Raw genomic sequence first — 22,317 nt, 5'->3', positions numbered from 1 at the left:
TTTTAAAAAAAAAATTATACACGAGAAAATTAATTTTAGCAATATGTATCGGGGTAAATGTCGTTTTATGTGATATATGTTCTGCCTGATGACATATGTCTAACCTGGGAGAACATATGTCCTACACAAGGACGATGTTTCTACTCAAAGACATATGCCAAACATTGGGACATATATGTCGTACACGAAGACTCATTTACTTGGATATATATGCCAAACACGAAAACACGTCTGTCTTGCACGGGAAACATAGAATATACATTACTCACTGCTTTATGTATTGTATTTGTGTTTACACACTACACACCGCTATACACTGGTTTATGTATTGTATTTGTGTTTACACACTACACCGCTACATACTGGTTTATGTATTGTATTTGTGTTTACACACTACACACCGCTACACACGGGTTTATGTATTGTATTTGTGTTTACACACTACACACCGCTACACACTGGTTTGTAAACGATTTGCAGGTCAAACCCCGGCTTCAGCTTACGCCTCAGAGCCACATCAATATCTTAAACTGTTAATGATACAAACTGATAAAGGTAATATTATAACCTTCATATCCAATTCCCACTTTCTGTAAAGAATGGCAAAGTTACAAACATAACATATAGCTTGAATTAAATCATTTATACAGCAATGCTTTTTAAATAATTTTAGCATAACTGTTATAAGTGGCCACTATATTTCTGTCCGTCTTTTCAATAATTTCCAAATAGTTAATTATGCAACGTTTACTTGCGATAAATTACGAAATATTTCTCCGGTCAAATGATCATTTTATTTTACACGCATTGCCGTCTTTATTTACTTAATGCTAAAACGTAATCCAAGGGGTTAAGAAAAGGCCTAAAAAAATGTTTTGAGAAAGAACAGATGTATCTTTTTTTTAAACTTGTTCCGAAATAAATAAGTTCTCCGTTTTGTAACTATGCCATCACCTTGTACATGGTGACATCATTTGAATATGGTATTGAGTTTACATTTTGATACACCATTTCTATAATGATTAACCTGGGTTATGTTTTAAATTTGTATTTAATTTTTATTCTTTTTCATAATTTGTATTTAAAGATCCTGTATGTTTTGTGATTGATATTGTACCTGTGTGTATACCAGTCTAACAATAAATTATATATGTACATAATTATGCAAATAAAACAAGTTTCAAACATCGGAGAATATATAAAGCATGTACTGCAAATATTTGTGCACATTATATGAAATCAATAAAGTATATGCATTCATTTCTTTTTGGAAAATTTGACTTAGAATTTATAGAAAAAAAATTCTAATTATCTCCCTTTATTTATATGAAATGTTAAATTCGGTAATATCTTTATAAATAATGCTTATTGGAACTTACAAAATTGACAAATCTTAATTTGAGCATCATATTTATGAAATAAAACCATAAAAATGTGTTACAGGATCTTTAAATGAAAAAAAATTGTAATCTGTTTCTGTTTTTTTGTTCCTTTGTTTTAATAAAAGTTTATTTCTATCAAAAAAAAAATCTATTCAAAGCTGTTTTTTTTCAAAAATCAGAGCTAAACAACACAGTCTGTTCTTTTATATGAACATTTTGTACTAACTTGGTACAGTTTTGATTTTACAGAACATTTGAGAATAGATTTGGTGTATCAAAACGTTAAGTACTGCATGTCTTGCTAACACCAGCTTGTAACTTATCAATGTATTTTATACTCCCTTTTTTTTATAAAAAAACAAAACAAACAAAAACAACCGTTATCTTTCTCAAACAACTACTTTAGAAGTTAACTTGTCAAACATGTAACATAGGTTTTTTTGTACGTTGAGCAATCAGACCAAATATAGCTGGACCACCCTTAACACGCCAGACTACTAGTATTATAATTAAATACAATAAGAAAAAGGGCAAAACTTTGCACAATTTATCTGTTTTTTTTTAAAGTTGTTTAAGTAGTTAAATCAGCAATAAAAAATCTTATTTACTTCAGGTGGGTTGTAAAATGGTAAATAGATGAACTTTTTAAAGGTCTCTGTTAATGTCAAGATAATGTAGGTTAAACAAGTAACATTCTAGGTTTTTTGCTACTTTACCTTTAGTAACTAAAGAAAATCCCCCCAAAACAACAAAAAGAACCCTGTTAATTATAGTACGGTATGCATTCTTTCCTACATTATATAAAATCTTTCATATTATAAAGATTTCACAATGAAATATCTCCACCATTGATCAGAAAGACACTAAATACTTTAAAATATATATTACAAACATCTCATGGGGTTTAATTATCTTGTTTACATTTTCGTCCTGATTTAATTGATATATAAGTCGTATTTTGTAATGTACAATTATTTCGTTATTATAATCTGTAATAGGCAAGTTTTTATTACGTTTTTAATGCTTCTTTCTTACTTTAATTAATGCCTAACGTTATCTCCATATTTTGTTGAACATATTGTATGACGATTGGTCGTATAATTATTTAATTGTTTTGACCTCATACTTGCAGTGTATGTTTTTCATACTTCTTTTAAGTCGTTTGTTTACTGAAGCGTTTCAAAATTAAAATGTATTTCATTTTTGATCATCTATCAACATTTAACATAATAAGTGTCAAATCAACATAAATACATTTCATCTTCATCTACATGTAATGATATTTTGTCATTATATTTTATTCGAAGAGGATAAAGTAAGCGACGCTTGAAGTGTCGTAATTGTAATCTTACATGAATAATGATAATAATAATACTATTGTTATTGTTCTTTGAGAATAAACTTATCGTGTGACAATCAAATACATAGTCTGTGTAAACTAAGACTCAAATAAAGACATTATTGATAAGAACAAGGTTATTTGACATAATGATTATTTGTTTCTGTAAACTGACGCTATTGATACCTGAATTTCTGGACCCTAAAACAAAACTGAATTCAAAAGAAGAACTTCTGTCCCAAATTTTTATAAATCATATCTTATTCATACTAAACTGTTACACTTAATTTTTGGTTTTGATTAAAGTGATAGGAAGAAAATGTAATTTATATTCGATATATATATTTATATATTGATAGCAAACAAAGAGAAACAGTCCCGATATTCAGGGGTCAATGAAGGTGCAATTTTTAGAATGAATGACCGATTATACAAATTTTCATTAACGTACCCCAATTATATTAACATTTATATACCTATATTTGCAATCAAATTTAAAATGAAATAAACAGAAAAATGATTCAATATTTACACATACTTGGACCCTTATTATTAACAAGTGATGTGTCATCATACTTTGTTGCAGTTTACTTACACATCAATACAAGTGTCAGATAATGAGCAACATTTTTTGAAATTCATTTTCATCCTAAAGTTTGCACCAGAAAAACCTGTCACCTCCACTTACCGAATGTCACGTTTTTTAAAAGTTGATATTAAGTACTTTGTAAATATAATAAAAAATAACATATACATATATCAAATATGCTTACAGATTGTATTATTAGTAAACATTCATGACTTTGTGTTGAAGTTAGGCGTCATCAACTTTATTTAATAACAATAATATAATGTTTTTATCTGTACAAAAATGACTTGGGCAGCACACTTTTGCGAGATTATACACTGTAATGAAAATGCCAAGTTTGAGGAGGTGAAAGGTAAACAAAACGTCAGTCCATCAAAAAAATTGTCATTAAGTGTTGTGTGGAGGTTTAACGTAAGCAGGTGGATAATGAACGCTGTCACGTGCATCTTTAGGGCATGGAGAATCATATTCCATCAACAGTATCACAACAGATCATCTGATCAATCGGCTTGTAAAGGATGGCATTCTATCACCACTCAGCAAGTATTTTATAACGAGGAATTCATCAACATATGACGGCAAGGAAGTTCTCAAAGCTGATCAAGCATCAATGTTTCACTTTGTTTTATCTCCACCTAAACAGGAACTTACAGTAAATACTCTATCGATGGAAAAACACAACATTTCTTCTAAAGCGATCGTTAATGATAATGTCCCACGAATAACACATGCACAGAAAATAGCAAAAAAAGAAACACTAATAAGTTTCAAAGATTTTAAAGCTAAAAATGCTAAAACAGCAAGATCTGTAACAAACAGTTCTGATCATCAATGGGGCATCAACCGATCGAATAAAGGAGTTGACGCAGAAGCAACAACGATAACCAGAAGACTGATTGAATTGCCAAAAACCAAAGGACAACAATTAAGTTTAAAATCACCGAAAATTTCCAGTAGTACTAGACATTTGAATAGGGACATGCTACAAAAACAAACTATTATACAAGCTATTCTAAAGTCACTTCAGCATATAAAAGGTAACACAACAAACATTCATATATTACCAATAATCACCAAGCCCCCTCCAAATGCTCTTGGTAGGTCAACCATACAAGCAGAATATTTTACCAACATCTTACCTGTGTCCAGTGTAATCAGGGATTCGAAAGGTGCTAAACTGTTGGAGGGAAATGTAGATTTCAATAAGACAAAACAAAAGAAAGCTCTTGAAAATACTAAAAATCCCTCGAGTGTGTTCACTAAGTTGTCATATGGTATGCTCCTTCAGGAAATTTCGCTTTCGAATGAAACCAGAACTAAGAATGACACTGTAAAAGGGACCATGAATGCAAATACAACAATTTTAGAGCCAGTAAATTCAACAGAAGGCAGAAATGCGTTACACACTACACTAGATCGTGGTGTCAATGACAATGTTACACAGAGGAACAGATATACCACATATCAATTAATAGAACATGTAAATATAACGTATGATGGAAAAACAAAAACACAAATGAATGCTTATGAAATAAACAATGCTGAAAACAAAGTTAACTTTACTGACAATGTTACTGGTCAAAGCAAATCGGAATTTTTAAATGAATCAGACCGTTTTTATCAACATAATATCACAGTTTCATCAGTAAGTACATCGTCACCAACACACATTCCTTACCTAGTAAATGATACAGCTTACAAACCTCTCTTTCAGACACATCATAATTCTAATAAAACATTACCATTATCTAAACTAGCTTTTACCTTTACAGCCACTATTAATAACAGACATATTGTACCAAATTCAGAAATATGGCATCACCCATCACAGCCGACCACCCATAAACAGGAATGGATTAATGAAACTCCTACGACAAAGACAGACTACGGATGGCAAGAACAAACCCAAGCACCAACAGCATCTGTGGATTCAATACCAACATCAGATCATTATGTAAATTCTAATACTTGGACCACACAGCCGGAAATTACAACAGTGTCACAGTCACAAAGTAATCAAACGTATCCAAACACTGTTGTTACAGAAATGCCAACAGTTGCGACAGATGCACCTATTAAAGGTCATGGTGGAAATCCAGTGCTAGCTGCTTGGATGGATAAACACGCTCATGTATTTGGAGATACAGGCGCAGCAATAACTTATGAAAACACAACCGCTGAGACCACTACAACTCTGTATACCAAAATATTAAATGAAGTGGAAGAATTAAACCGAAGGAATCCCTTAATTCATCATAAATCTAAATCAGCAGCTAAACAATCACACAAACAAAATTACTTCCAAAGCGGTCTCTCAGATTTGACTCAAACACTTGTGAAGACACCAGATGCAAATTTAGTTAGGATTGAACGTCTTCTTTTGATGAAAACTCTTGCTGGTCTTGTGCGAACAATGGGAATGCTTCAGAAATTCATAATTGATTCACGATCAACAGGCCAACCGATATTGACACCAACTTTACCTATGACAGCATCGACACAAACAGTTCAGTCAAATAAGGCCTCAGTCTATATTCAACCGAATACGGTCATCCAGACTGCAACTGGAGCACCCGTGACAGCACCAGCATTCCCGGCGACTTTCGTGCCGGTAACAGCTGCCCCACAACCAACTACAGCTGCCCCACAACCAACTACAGCTGCCCCACAACCAACAACCGCTGCCCCACAACCAACAACCGCTGCCCCACAACCTACAACCGCTGCCCCACAACCAACGTCAGCTGCCCCACAAACAACAACTGCTGCACCAGCGGCAACAAAAGTTGATTTAGAAACAGCTGCTGTTTTACGGTACGCAGAGACTACACCGACTGAAACGAAAGGAATAACACACCCTCCCACTTACCCTACGAAACAGGAATCACCCGTTACCTATGCTGATACTACGAATAATGAACCATTTAATCCATCTCAACCGCCGAAGCCTTACTTACCTTCCTACGACAGTCCTGAACAACATTCCCAAAGTAATACATACAACGATTTTCAAAGCAATGTAAAAGCGAATGATCTAACAAAGAGCTCATTCATCCAAACAACCTCAGAGAAAGCAGGACCTCTTCCATCCACAAACGAAATAGCACACATCAAAGAGATTCCGTCAGCTAATGAGAGATGGGCTCAAGCCATAGCGTTTGTACGAAGATATGTGGCAGGTTAGATAATATCACAGAAATCATTTAGGTTGACGGTCCCATTAATCAACAGAAAAGTTGCATCTAACAAAAGTGCTGAACAGAGCTCTTGATCTCAGGATGAATTTACATAAACAGTGATGCAAATTAAAACACAAACAGTTAACGAATCTGTATAAATAAATAAATGAGCCGCGTCATGACAAAACCAACATAATGGGTTTGCGACCAGCATGGATCCAGACTGATCAGGATCCATGCTGTTCGCTGTCAGTTTCTCTACTTGTAATTGGGCTTGTAAGCGAATAGCATGGATCCTGATCAGACTGCTCGGATGCGCAGGCTGGTCTGGATCCATGCTGGTCGCAAACCCATTATGTTGGTTTTGTCATGACGCGGCTCAAATACTTTCTTAAAGTATGAGACGACTTCAAGAGCTCTGACTATCAATGTCGATGTTTGTAAACCGCAGATTCCGACTGTGTATTTATTGTTTCTAACATGTCCATTAATATTTAACATGTGCTTTGAATGTTTTAAAATTTCAAGAGGAGCTGTTATGTGAACGCTTTTAATAATGAAAAAATGCCATGTACATGCATAAATGATAGCAGCGTGCGAAACAAAAGCCATAAGAAGCGCTAAGCGGACGCGTTGAAAATATAAGAACTTGAAAATTTCAAGAGGAGCTGTTATGTGACACGCTCTAAATACTGAAAAAAAAGCCATGTGCATTCATAAATCATAGCACCGCGCGAAACAAAAGCCATCAGAAGCGCTAAAGCGGGCGCGTTGAAATATTGAAATATTAAGAACTTATAAGGAACCATTGGAAACTAGAAACAACAGGATAATGAAAAGTGTATGATCAAACCGAATAACTTATAGACAATAGTTTTATAAATTTACTGATTTCCGTAAGGAATTTTAATGCAGTTTTATCAGATTTTATACCAATGTTTTTGTTTCTTTTCTTGTGCAATTATTACTTGTTTCTTTGTGAATTGCCATATTTTTTTCAAACAATATCTTTATATATACTTATAATAAGGATCATTTAATGATTTATTACAATATCTTCTGACCGATGTCGGTGTAATGTTGTTTAGCACGTGTAATACCATTCTTGACATATATTTTTGTATAGAAACTTTTTTTATAAACTATAAAGAAGTGTACGTAAGTAAATGACATGGAAGGAAGTGTGTTATTGAATACTTTGGTATTGAATTAATGCTGTTATTTAATATTATGGTTTGAAATAAGCGGTCTTTTTGTTACTGTATTTATTTTGTCTGTTTACAAAGTAAGTTTATAAAATTACATAAGGTCGTTGCAAAATTAAAATTTATTAGTCATTAAATTGCATTCCATTTTTAAAGAAAGATACTGGAAGTATCGACAACTTATGATGTATAGATATGCTATGTTATCATAATAGAGTATAGATATGTTTGTATGTATATATCATCTTTTATAGCTTTAAACATCATTGTTACATTAAGTCTCATTGTTAAACACGTCTTATGCACAGCTGTCGCAGATGTAGCAAGGAGAGATAAAATAGCAGCAGCGTCCCCTGCAAATAGCGCAGCAGCGACCTCTAGTGAGCATCCACCGCCACCACCAATACCAACAAATTCTGTTACACAATTGTTGGACCTTTCACAAACCAAAATTAACAAAAATGAAGGTTCAACTTCCACTAATAGAGTCTCGTTTACAAAAACTACATCAGTTACTAATTCAAGGACAACCAGTGAAAGTTCTTCAAGTGTAAGTCCAACAACGTCAAGCAAATCCCTACAAACCATGTTCTCAACAGAACCGAAAATGAATATTTTTGAAAATCTTTCTTCGAAAGGTCCGACAAGTGTTTCAAAATCTGTTGCGCCTATGTCCGTACCAGCTTTGACCAGTTCAGTAACCCCGACTGCTAGGAACACTGATAGAAAAGGTAAAAATACAAACTGTTACCAAGTCTGGGCAGCATAAATTTAAGTTTTACGCCTGACGTTCGTCCAAACTTTCACCATAGCGTTTGTCTGTTTGTTCTTTTACCTTAGAACAACTGCCAAATTAAAAATTTATACAATAAACCAAATGTCTTTGAGAGAATGTGGAAAGAAGTTACCTTGAAATGTAAATACTTTTAAATTAATGCATTTTAGAAAAGAACTCGACTATCATTTTTTCTTAAATTCACAAGATCCAATAGGATTGAACATTTAACTTATGCCAAAACTCATTTATTTCAAATCCCAACACAGTTAACCCTTTCCGTCAAGTCAACTATTTTTAGACAAATGCTAAAGAAGCGCCCCTACACCTTTTTATGAAGCAGCTAAGCGAAGTTATATTTGTTTCTGTATGGCTTCAATGCTTCCCATTTTAATGCTTCCTTTGAACGTTTGCTTTGCTTGATCATTTACTTGAACTCATGAAGTGCTTTTTAGTGAAACAGTGTTCGATAACAGGAACACGTGTTCGATAAGAGGAACACGTGACTTAATCATGATTGGTATTATTTAGATATTTGCATAAGTTGACAAAACATCATATATCATTAATATTGTATCTAAATTTGTTTATTAACTATTGAAATGACAAACATGTATTTATATATATATATGTATATTTAATGATGTTATTAACAAGTATATGACAAACATGTATACATGTAAATATCATCTTTGAAGCATGTTCGTATATGTAATTTGTATCTATCAGACCTATATAGATACTAATAAGAATGTTTTAACATATTAATTTAAAATTTACAATAGTTTAAGTTACAAATGTTTACTCAATTTGTATTTAAATAGTTTTAAAAATGAAAAGGATTTTGTTTTATATAAATGATTTGTGTGTACATATTTTGTTAAAAATAAAAACTAATAGGATTATTTTTTCATTGATTGTTTAAAATATTACCTGATTGAATGCAATACCTCTTGGAACTGTATCTTTTTATAATTGTTGTCACATCTCACTATTTAATTTTATATGCTCGGTGCACCTCATATTTTCCGATCCTAGTACAGCAAATGTAAAACAACTTGTTGAATAAGTGTTTTAATTTTTCGAAATATATATGAATTCAATGTTTCGGAAATTTTCGGCATACCTCGGTATTTTACGACGGATAGTGTTAGTGTGGACCTAAACCAATGTAGATTTTAATGGTAAGTATAGACATATATAAATATATCCTCTTAATATAATGTACTCAGTCAGAAATACTTTAAAATGCATGGGTTGAGTTATCATGAACTAACATTTACGGTGTTTGTAAGAAGTTCAGAATAACTTTGAAGATACTTGATTTGAACTTCCTATAAACTTGTACAAACTTGTATATTTCTAATTGTCATATATACATATATATACACACACATATATATATAATATAATATATATAAACTGCTACTTTCATACAACAATGTAATAACGGCATGCATGCTAGATGCGCTGTATAATATCTATATGCTATGATATATATATAGCCTGCGACTGCAGATGCGAAGTGTAAAAAGTGCAAAGCTGAAGGGAATATGAAGAAACGATAAAAAGGAAGAAAAATATTGATAAAAATCAAATAAAAATACATGTCTGAAAAAAATCAACCTTAAACTTTACTAGCCAAAAATGATAAAAAAACTTGACTCATTATTCGTTATGATAATTTAAGTCGTGTACCCCTTATTTCCAAATCTAAAATGTTTTTTTTTTACTATGCCAAACGATGATTGCGCATGACTCAGCTGTTTTCTTACAGGCACCACAGCACCACCTGATCCTACAGAACACCAAATCAATATGGCAATTGTTGGAATTAACAATGCAAAAACCGAGACAGCTGCCGCTGCAGCTGCGGCTGCTATCTACAGTCCTGCACTAGATCTGTCGGATAATGTGAAACAAGCCTTGGAAAACAAAATTCGTCAGCTTCGTACTCCAGCAGGATGGCCACACCCAATTCCTCCGCCTTTGCCCTTCGGTTTCGACGTCATGCACATCATTATGAATTCTTTCTATGGCGGTCCGGTGACATCCGCCCCAATGATTTCAGGACCACCGGCTCCAGCTGCGATACAAAATCGAGGCCCACCTACATCCATCCGCCGCGGTCCATCACCAGGTAAAAGGCGAAGCGGCAGCACACAGCAATCAAATGCATGGCAACAGAATTCTGGGAACGCTGCCGGCACGTGGGATTCTGGAGCAGGAACTGGAATCGCACAGCATGGTGGTGTAGGGCAAACTAATACGCAGCAACAATCTGGAAATGCAGATTGGACACAGCTTGCAAGCTCTAATCCGGACTTTTTCAATCCTTTCCTATTCAACCATTTTAACACCAATGCTGGTTTCTTTTGGAAATAAACGATAATTTAGACAAAAGCAATGTTATCAGGCTTGCCTCTACTGCTTGCCTTTACTCGGCACATTCTGTATAAACTTACATGTATATACTTTGACATTCAGACTGTACATTTTAATACCGGACTGCAAAAGCGTGGACGTTTAAAGGAAAGAAAAAACCTTTGCAAGGACAATTTTAGTACATGTAATTTTAATGATAGATTTGTAAGCACCCGTCGAAAATTTCTGATAAATATATTTTCCTTCATTGATATCTTGTAACATTAACTTTCTAGTTTTGGGTATAATTGATACAGTTTTCATTTTTTTCAAAATATGATTCCACTCAGCCGCTTGCCTTTTGCTTTGTTAAACTTGCTTACTTTTAAATGTTGGTGTTTGGAGATGACTTCATTGTTTTCCAGTATATTTCATTGTTTTCTGCGAGCTTTGTTGTCATGGTATGATTTTTTAAAGCTTAAAATCGGCTTTAGCCACAGGTCGCATGTTGTTCTGATAATTTGTAATCTCGACAAAAACTGAGTCTGCTGTCGGATGTCTCAACTTCAGCAAATGATACAAGATATGGATTTTCTTTACCACCGACCAAACCGAATGTATATAAAGCAAGAAAATATGTTCATTCTGTACCAATTTATGAAAACATTCAAAAAGAAGAAGGTTTACTGACTTAACACAAAGTACGAACAGTAAAATATACTGCCGACAGCTGTAGTTCTAGACAAACACCAACAGAAATGCTTTGCGTATAACCAGAATATGTTTAAATATATATTGTATAAGGTATCCATTTTCCTAACAGTTTGTAAGATATGATTTTTAAGAGAAAGTATGTTCATTTTGATCAACATTATCACTTTGTGGCATCATAGTTGGGGAGGGGAGTTATGTTAATATAATTATTATTTGTGGACAAGGAGAGAATTCATTACAAAAGTCTTCTAGAATTAGCTTTTGTCATTTATAAGCTTTTAGTGGGCGGGGAGGGGGGGGGGGGGTTAGTGGTACATGTATAATATTTTATGACACATGATAGTGGTTGTCAATACAATACAATAAAATCAATTACAATACAATACAATTAAATCAATTACAATATTTGAACAGTGTGATTTATATAAAAAAAAGCGAGAAAAAGCTATAATAACAGTGGATTGGTATTTATTTTATTATAAGATATGGAATGTCTGTAGGAAAATGGATGCTTGAAGAGTTTTAAGAGTTGTTGCTTATAAAGTGCCCGATGCTTGTTACAAGCGGTAATTAATGCATCTACTTGTTAAAACCAGGTATATAATTAGCTGTACAGACCTTTGCCTGGTTTAATATGGTCATATATAAACGATTTATTTCTGTAAAAACGTATCAACTGTTTTACTGGAAAATCAAGCGTTTATTCACCACAATTTATACAGCCAAAGTTCTAATCTACGTATTTATAACGCTACATAATTGCGCTCTATAATTGCATTAGTTCGAATATTTGCAGAAACCGTGCATATAAATAATATAAATATCATAATTGTTTCATGGAATTCAGAGTTACTAACACGCAGTGTAATATTTGGAATTCTAAAATCATGATATGTTATCTTGTAATCTTATTGTTTCTTATTGCATTTTGAGATGTTGCTAATAATTTAAAGTCTTGTGCTATAGTGTGCACTTTTTCAAAGCATGTGCAATGATTGGATATTAGTTTAAAGTCGTCTTTCTTTTAAAGTCCTTGCATAAACTAAGAATGTAACTTTCAAACACTTATATCATAATAGTATGTTATCGTTTTTGTTAAATCGTTGTGACATTATGCACGGCATGGATAATTGACTTTTAATTGTCTCTAAATTCAAAAGTTCATCATTTTCGTGTTTAAATGTTGAATTCTGCTTAAGCCGGTGCTAGGGGCGTGAACGGTAACTTACACCTTCCAATACCGTCCATGAACAGGCTCAATCAAACCGAGCCTATAACCGTTTCAATTTTGCCGTGTTTGGCTTTCTTTAGGGATTCTGTTTTTCTCTAATATTTGGTTGATTAGCAAGATGTAGGCATTATGTACGACATAGATAATTGACAATAAGTTGATGAGCAATTTGCAGGCATGTTATACATAAGTTATAACTTATTATAGACCGACACATCATGTTATTTTAATGCGCACGAGATATCGCCTTGACTGGGTTCATGACAGCTGCACGAGAATATCATGATTTGCAATGTTTGAACACACATACAAAATATCAGTCACGGTAAATGCACATGTACCTGGTTATAACGACCTTCGTACTGTACGTCCATTGAGGATAATGATATTTCTGTTATGTTTATTTCCATAATTAACTAAGGGTATTCGATGATGAACTGGTCAATTACCGCTTAGCAACATCGGGCACTTTTGTTTAGATAATTGTTTTAGATACTTGCATAATGAATATGTTACAGATTTTTTACTAATGTATTTTATCTGATAAAAAAATAAAAAAATGCATTATTCAAAATCAGAAGGTGACGTAATATATATATGAAAGGTTGACCGATTTCTGAAAATAATAAATTGTTGATAAAAAATGATGATAAAACATGTTTAAAGTGACATTATGCTCATCCAAGGGTTTACAGTGAGTGATCATTTTGCCATAATATCTTTCAAATTTATAATGAACTTGGCATAAAAGATAAAAAACTAACGTGACTCAAGGACATTTAAATGTCTAATGGAATTTAACCGTAACGTGAAATTATATGAGTGGACCAGTCTTTTTCATACATTTTAGGCAAATTTATATTTTTTCCTTAACATTTTTCAACATCAACGATTGGTCTATCACCATTTAAAACAGACAGTCGATCTTTTGAAATATAATGATAGTCAATTCAGCGCAACCTGACAATGAAATATTGGTATAATGTCACTTAAAACGGCTTCTGAAATTATGTTATTGATTAAAGCGCGATTTCTTTGTGCGTATATCTATATAAGAATAGATGGAGGAAGGACTTTTTACATGAATATTTACAAGCACTTCTACTATAGCAGAATTGTCATTTATTCAATAGATAGTCAATAAATAATCTAGTTTATCAAAACCTTACTGTTTTTCTTTGTCATTCAAACAAAAGTGTATACGATATATTGTGAACCGACAAGTAATCCTAAATGTAATATTTGATATCAGCTATTGATGTAAATGAATTATTGAAAGTAAGTTATTATTTACATATATACTATCAGTCTATCATTTACACTTTTTTAATTTAAGATATTACTTAAACTTTGAAGTAAATTAAATAGAATTTAGCTTTGAAAAGTATCATTTACTTTACTAAATAGCATTACAATAATATAATTTTCTACAATGTATGATAGAGGGGGCTGATCTTGAGATATTTATAATGTTGACATAAAAATGTAATAGTCACGTTCAATCCCTGGTTTTTACTAGGGACAGCCTATTTACCAGGCGGAGCAATGTCGGGTATCGGAGCTATGGGAACATTCGGTGCTGGAAATGGACTGACAGGTCCATCAAGATTTATGGAGCCTACAAACTGGGAAGTTGATCTTGCTGTTCACAATGTTAACGCTGCAACAACCGAGGCAGAAGCGGCGAAGGCTGCTGCCGCCGTTTACAGAATAGGCCTCGACGCACCGGATGCTGTGGTGAGTGCGTTTGAAGAGAAGGTTGCAAGACTAAGGAACCCTAATTGGACCGGACGAAACCCGCCTAAACTCCCAAGGACATTTAGGCCAATGTCATTCATTGTCCGGGCATGGAAGGAATTGCAAACACTAGCAAATGCCCAGGCTGCTGCCAATGCAGCTTCAATGGCTATCGCGGCACCTAACCCAGCAGGTAAATTACTATTTCCCCCATTTTTTAACAAAAAATTAGTTACAACAATTATAAAGGAAATCTTTAAAACACTGCAGCATTAGAGTACCTGGCATTGAGGTATTTTCATATATTTAAAATACAAACGTTTTGATAATGGATGATAGACTGTCAAATAAAGATTTTTGTCTACTAATGAAAACACAATCATCATTTTAACATGGTTTAAAAAAGCTGAGGTGTTGTCACAAGCTGACACCATTGGCTATATATTAGAATTTTTTTTTTTCATGTTCAGCAACTTTCGTAGTTCGGATAACTGTAGATAGGAACTGTTTTTATAAGATATAAACATATTATAGTACAGAGCTTTATCATTTTTTTTCCACAACAGTGATGAATTTCAGAGGTACTAAATAGCAAGAGTTTATTGTAATTAAACTGAAGTTTCCAATTGCAATTTTTGTAGCATTCTTATTTGACAATTTAATTGAATTAGTCAAACATTTAGAAACTTATAATTTTTCTCAACATCTGAGATATTATTTTAATTTATGTAGTTTTTGAATAGGTTCAGTAACATTTCCACAAAATACTTCTGCAGCATTATTTTATAAATAAACAGCGTTACTATGACGTCAAAGCGCCCTCTATCGGTTCAGTAAAATCTCCACAAAATGACACAAAAAGTTCATATTGTAAATTTCAGTTTAACATTGACGTCATAATTTGACGTCATCATAATACGTAGGCGTCTCGTTCTAAATGCATGTTGGCTTATATGTTAAATAGCCGTTTAGATAACTTATATGGCCATAATCACTGCAGTGGATTATTGATATAAAACAACCCCTTTAGTATTGTTTGTCGTTTAATTTTCTAACAGATAGTTTACGAACCCTTTTTTGCAGAATAAAAGAGACAATTTTCTTATCTAAAGTCTTTATCGTAAGGTTTTCGTACTCAAAAGCAAAATTGTTTATTTTGTATTTCCATCAGGATTCGGAAGAAGGTTTTAATTGGTCCTCATTTGTCACGTGTCCTATGGATAAATCTGATTGGTCAAACCAGCTCACGGTGAACGAGTAGAGATAGTTGAATGATTAGATTGACTTGTATTTGTGGGCTTAGATAATAATAAAATCTTAAATCATTTAACTCTGTTTTAGCACTCCTGTAGATAGAATTTAAGAATTTAACAGTGCAAGCAAATCGAATTCCTCGTATAAGTCGAAAACAAAGTACAAAAACTGTGAAATTTTTATCGTGGGACAAACACTTTTACTCAACTTACGACAAGGCATTCATGAAAATATATCATGTGTAAACAAATAAAAAAGCTATAATAAATGATAACTTTAATGAGTAGGTAAATCTAAAAAAAAAACAAATTAAACCGCAATAAGGGACATATTTGAGTTAAGGATATTCGACGCTCAATATCCGGATAAATCAATATCCGAATAAATAAATACCCGGATAAATTGTTATTGCTACATACACCTGTCCTCTTGCTCTGGCACAAAAATAATATTGTTTCTTCTACCCCTTGAGTATATGCAATATACTACCAGCAACTGTAGAAGGAGCAATTTAAACTAATTCACATCAACAGCTGCCCTATTACCTCAGTTGTCTTGGTGGTAGCGAATAAACAACGCTTTCTTTAAGTTTTGTTCATGTAATGTCATGCATGTTCTGTAGCTATCGTTTGGATTCCAATATATACCACCTTTGTATCACATACATTCAACTCATTTTGAAGCATACTATGATTTTCTCTCTACATTTTCAAAATGTTTTAAAACTGTGTACTACTTGATTTCGTGGGGAAAGCTCCCTTTTCATATAATGTTAAACACAGATGAAAGTGAGTGTTTGTATTTTTACTAAACAAATATTTTATTTATCAAACCGTTTTATAACTATATATTATATGAATGCGATTATGATTAAACATTTATATAAATCATAAATAAGACTATTACACATATAGTGCTTTTGTATAAACAAGATTTACTAAAACAAAATGATTTAACTGATGTTTTTACTATCTATTTAGAACAAACAGAAAGAGATAATGATGAATTAACCCTTGTAATTCAGTAATTTAAATACAAATTTTAAAGTGGAAAACAAGTTCATTTACATAACAATGTAAGCCAGTTAAGCTATCTGTTGACCTTTCCATTACAGGTCCTCCAGCGGTTCCAGCCCCGCCCAAACAGAGTAAACCAAAACAACCTGTTACAAAACCAGCAAAATCAAAGACATCTAAACGTCCTCCACCTCCGTCCAGAGCTCAAGTTGAGAGACAGCTCCGAATGCAGGAACAGAGAGCCCCGCCTCAAAATTCTTTCTTTCAAAACTTTATTGAAAAAAGCAGGCGGAATAAGCCTGCCCCTGCGCCGCCCGCTTTTCCTAACCTATTTGGAATGAACTCTGGTCAAAGGCAAATTGATCAAAGATATCAAATGTTTTCACCCCCGGTTCATAACATGAATGCCCCAAGGTACATAACGAATGCTCCAAGACAAGCACCTCCTCAACAACCAAGGTATCAAACAAATGCGCCCGCTAGGATATTTCAAGATACTCCGAGATACCAAACAAACGCGCCTCCTCAGACTTTCCAAAATACACCAAGAGCGCCACCTAAGACTTTCCAAAATACACCAAGAGCGCCTCCTCAGACTTTCCAAAATACACCAAGATATCAAACAAATGCGCCGCATGCAACTCAGCCGCCAATTATTCCAAACAAACCAGAACCAAAAAAGCCAGTTGATCCGTTTTTAGGAAGTGGACAAGTAAAACAAGCAGTGCCACCAACACGTCAAACAGACATGTTTAGAAATACAAAACAGCCAACAACAACTAAGTCAAGGAAGGAGCCACTTAGTTTAGAAGAATTATTCGGACTACCGGCCGAAATACCTTCAGTCAAAACTCAACCTCCAACACCAAAACTTGTAACACCAACACCAACGACGAATCCCCAAAAACCAGCACCCAGATATCCCTCTAGTATTCTTAAACCACGGCAACAGTCTGGAGACGTGCCAAAGCCTCCATCTTTGATCAAAGCGACAACAAAATCTGTACCTAAACCACCTTCATCAATGTCATTCACTCGACCAGAGGCTAGTATAACATCAAGAAGACAGAGTGTTGACAGGTATGGTCCAACAATACCAGTAACGAAAGTAACACCGCCAACACCAAAACAGTCTAACGTTTTTGTAAGAGACAGTGTTAAATTACAGAAGAAAGTTGACCCGACAATAAAACCGGTCCAAGTAAAACGAGAAAAGAAAGTTAACCCATCAAAACTTTCTAGATTACAAGAAAGGTATCCTGGTTTAAAATACAAACGCTCGTCAAAACAACAGTTAAAAGAACAACAACAACAGCATCATCAAGAACTGGATTACTTTGAAGGTGGTCAGAATCCGCAAATAATGCCGCTTGATGAGCCTTTCACGAACAATAAACGACGACCAAGCGAAATGCCCTCTGCAAAATATTCGGTGTCAAGTGCTCATAAAAGTTCAAAACCGCATACGCCTTCATATTTTAAAAAGTCCCATCAGATTTGGTCCCCAACAGGCAATCTTGGCGTAGGAATAAATAAAATATTGAAGTCGTCAATCATTGTAGATGGCGTACCTATACCAACTAAGACCCCGCCCCCACCGCCCCCGACAACAACTACTACCACCACCACTACTACTACTACTACAACAACCACACCAAAACCAACAACTACTACAACAACAACACAAAAGCCGACAACAACAACTCAAAGGCCAACAACAACAACTACAACGCAAAGGCCAACAACAACCACGCATGCGCCACAAACAACACGAGTTAAGTCAACAACAACAAGTAAGTTTTAGAACAGAAACGCGAAACGTCGGGGTTTTCCGGAAAGTTTCTAGAGGTGAACGTGAAAGGTAAATTTAAACTTTCATGAATTGAGTGCTTCTGATAAAAATACTAGTTTTACGTCGTAAATACACAATGTATTTATGATCTTAAGACTTAAACAATTTAGAAAGTGAGTATAAGTTCTTGCCAAAAAAGATTGACACCGTTGCTGTGAAATCGCATCGAAGAACAAACAAACGCGTTGTCCATAACAAAGTTATCGCAAGTAATGACGTCATTTCAAAGCACGCGAATTGTCTTTTATAAGATTGTAAGTTTGAGCTTTCTGGCACAAGTAAACCAGTTGAAAAATCCCGATAAGCAAACGGTTTCTTACGGTTTGATAACATATTTGCTAAATGTCGAAACCAAAAAAAAAGGAGATGATGAAAATTTTTATTTTGTTCTCGCGAGAGAACTTGAGAGAAAACGATATCGAGGTATTAATGCGCGAACGTACGGAGTTAAGTTTATTCGATATAAACTTGTGTGAATATATGTATATCTAAAGAAAAGGTGTAGATAAAAAAATCAAACGATTTTGAATGGTACAGTTCCGAGAGGGTATTACATAAAATCATAAAATTTACTACGCTCCACAGCCTTATTAATGTTATGTTTGTATAAATCATTGTTGTATTTTTATCTGATTTCATCATAAAGTCTATGTTTAAACAAAAATTAAATAAAATTTCTTATTTTTTATTTCTCCTATTATAGAAGTATCTAAGAAAACCGTAGCTCCTGCGGACACAGCTGCTGCAAAATCTGGTAAACTTTCACCAAAAGATAAACTTCGAGAACTTGAAACACTTTTACGTAAGCTATTTATTTATTACTTTTGTTGTTTATCTGTAGACGCCAATACAATTACAGTTTTACACTTATCAAGCTAGAAAAAAAATATGATTTATATGTGCCTAATTCTTATAACATGCTTAAAGCTTAAAATTATAATGAATAAAATACAGATTAATTGTAAAAAGGTATTAAAACAAGAGATAACGTTTAAATAAACCTAAGTTTGTTCAAAATAGGCCTTTTCCACAAATCTACACTAAAATGATTAATGTTCTGTTTTTTTTTTTAAATATGTTTTTTTAAATATGTATTTTTTAAATATGCATTTTTTTAAATATGTATTTTTTAAATATGTATTTTTTATATGTTTTTTTTTTAAATATGTATTTTTTAAATATGTATGTATTTTTTTAAATATGTATTTTTTTAATATGTATTTTTTTAATATGTATTTTTTTAATATGTATTTTTTAAATATGTATTTTTTTAATATGTTTTTTAAATATGTATTTTTTAATATGTATTTTTTTAATATGTATTTTTCAAATATGTATTTTTTAAATATGTATTTTTTTAATATGTATTTTTCTAAATATGTATTTTTTAGATATGTATTTTTTAATATTTTTTTACATATGTATTTTTTAAATATATATATTTTTAAATATGTATTTTTTTTAAATATGTATTTTTTTTTAAATATGTATTTTTTAAATATGTATTTTTTAAAAAATTTTTTTAGATATGTATTTTTTAAATTTTTTTTTAGACATGTATTTTTTTAAATATGTTTTTTTTTAAATATGAATTTTTTTAAATATGAATTTTTTTAAATATGTATTTTTTTAAATATGTATTTTTTTATTCTCAGGTGACATTTCTCCAGGGGAACTTGAAAGCCTTGTCAGTAAGTTTCACTTATCATATAGATATATATATATATCATCACCCTTGAGTAATTTTCATATTTGATAAATTTCACGGTACACCTGTGTCAGCGTAATATTTGATACTTGTGATTTCTACTAACGGGTTAAATATATTGAAACTTGTCATCAATAAGTTTCCAGAAAAAAAATGGTGTACGTATTATTTTATGTATTTATTTCAAATTCGTTATATGTAGAAAACTCCATATACTATTTAATAATCAGGTCTGATCCCGTATAACAGGTGAGTGATTGTGGTAGGCAACTTTAAAACCGCCCTTCATAACTAACTGTATACATAATTAAGCACATTATCTGCATTGCAATTAAATATTGCCATATATTATGACTGCACTTGTTTTGCAGTCACAGTAAAAAGATTTATGTGTTTGTTGATATTGTTATTGACACATTATAATATGTTTATTATTTGACACTAGTTTGTGTTATTTGTTAGTCTTTTGCGTTAATTCTATATATATGCTATATTACTCCCGTAAACCGACATTTATTAGCTAAAGCCATGTGTGACACCTATACTTAAAAATCACTTAGAACCTTTTTTTGGAAACGTTGCGGTCCGATCATTAATTGATCTTGTAATAAAATGTAGATTTTATCTTCGGTTCATAATAATTAAATGTTATAATTATGTTTCTTATAGTCCATGTATGACATTTATGACAACGTCCCAAAATAATTCAAGCTTCGTGCATAATATTTGACTGCCCATTATTTATGTGTTTTTTTGTGAATTTTAAAATATGACACGTGAAGTGTTGTGTTATTTCCGTGTTATATACACACATAGTTAGCTTGGTCTATTTATATCTTTAGAAGCACGTGGTCGACAAACCTATATTTTTACTGATCGTTTTCTTTAAAATTCTTATCTCTTATTTGTAGCATATAAAGCATGGGAAATATTGCAATACAATGCAAGTTACAAGTAATTTTTCAAGAAACATGTACATTTCAGTGATAAAGAAAAAAATGCTTGTGATCAAAATCCACTTAGGTCCAAAAACCAAAAAACAATAAATTTGGATTTCTTACATAAATCAATTGGGACACTAAAACAGACAAACAGACAAATATGAAAAAGACAATTAAGAAATATACTCAGAAATAAGTTGAAAGAAACGTATTTTTATGCTATTCCTGGTTCGATATTAGTGAAAAGCGTTGCAACGCTTTTCATTTTTAGGCCATTTTTCACAGTTAAGATGATTATTCTGGAAAACCAAAGTGAGCGAATAATCTGATATAAAAGATAATACAATTTATATTTAAGGCTTTTTGACCTCAGTGGAGTCCCTTTAAGTTGATCGTTATTTAGCTTCACTGAAAGGAACTCCACTTGGAACTCCACTATGGTCCAAAAGCGTAAAAACATAAAATTGTATTTTTGTCTTTTACAGATAAACTGAGGTACTTATAACATGACGATATAAACTATATAACAAAGAAGTTTAATCATAAGTGCATTAATCTTCGTATTGTTGTGCTATTCTTCACTCGATTGGGATGAAAAGCTTTGCAACGCTTTTTATTTTTGGTCATTTTTCACAATTAGAATAGTTTTTTTCTGGAAAAAACAAAGAGAGCGAATGACCTGAGATTTTGCACTAAAGTTTATTATTAGTCTAGACCTACATCAATGGAACATTAATCTCGAAAATTATGTCCAGTCCCTTTAATATGTAAAAAGAAATTCAGTGGAGTCCCTTTAAGTAATTATGAACATAATTATATTTGACTGACACCACTGTCTTTTAAAATTGAAAAAGAACAACAACAAAAAACGATTGGAATAATATAAGATACATGTATATACATATACAAAATTCAACGTAATGGCAACAGATCCACGTTACTCGAATTCCGTTTCTCTCGAAGTAAAATGCCCAGTCCCTTTGATTTCGATTTACCGAGAGTCAATTGTATATACTAATACTTTCATTATT

General features: G+C 32.6%; 1 protein-coding gene across 37 annotated transcripts in view; it reads left to right on the top strand.

Moving 5' to 3' along the window:
* Positions 1-22,317, top strand: part of LOC132727433 (proline-rich protein 36-like) — a 73,096-nt gene that overhangs the window by 17,607 nt on the left and 33,172 nt on the right. For 31 of the 37 annotated variants that reach the window (XM_060712945.1, XM_060712943.1, XM_060712939.1 and 28 more), the window contains exons 4-9: positions 10,247-10,609; positions 14,298-14,708; positions 15,082-15,096; positions 16,884-18,578; positions 19,341-19,439; positions 20,293-20,328. In XM_060712945.1, coding sequence (XP_060568928.1) covers positions 10,247-10,609; positions 14,298-14,708; positions 15,082-15,096; positions 16,884-18,578; positions 19,341-19,439; positions 20,293-20,328 — 2,619 coding nt within the window. Of the gene's footprint in view, positions 1-5,082; positions 6,490-10,246; positions 10,610-14,297; positions 14,709-15,081; positions 15,097-16,883; positions 18,579-19,340; positions 19,440-20,292; positions 20,329-22,317 lie in introns of all 37 variants that reach the window. The other 6 variants (XM_060712951.1, XM_060712953.1, XM_060712952.1 and 3 more) reach the window with 4 other exon arrangements.

Source organism: Ruditapes philippinarum, unplaced genomic scaffold (assembly GCF_026571515.1).
Source record: "Ruditapes philippinarum isolate M1 unplaced genomic scaffold, ASM2657151v2 ctg2224_1_1_1_1, whole genome shotgun sequence".
Classification (NCBI taxonomy): Eukaryota; Metazoa; Mollusca; class Bivalvia; order Venerida; family Veneridae; genus Ruditapes; species Ruditapes philippinarum.
The sequence above is the reverse complement of the archived record's forward strand: the minus strand, read 5'-3'. Positions and strand labels throughout refer to the sequence as shown.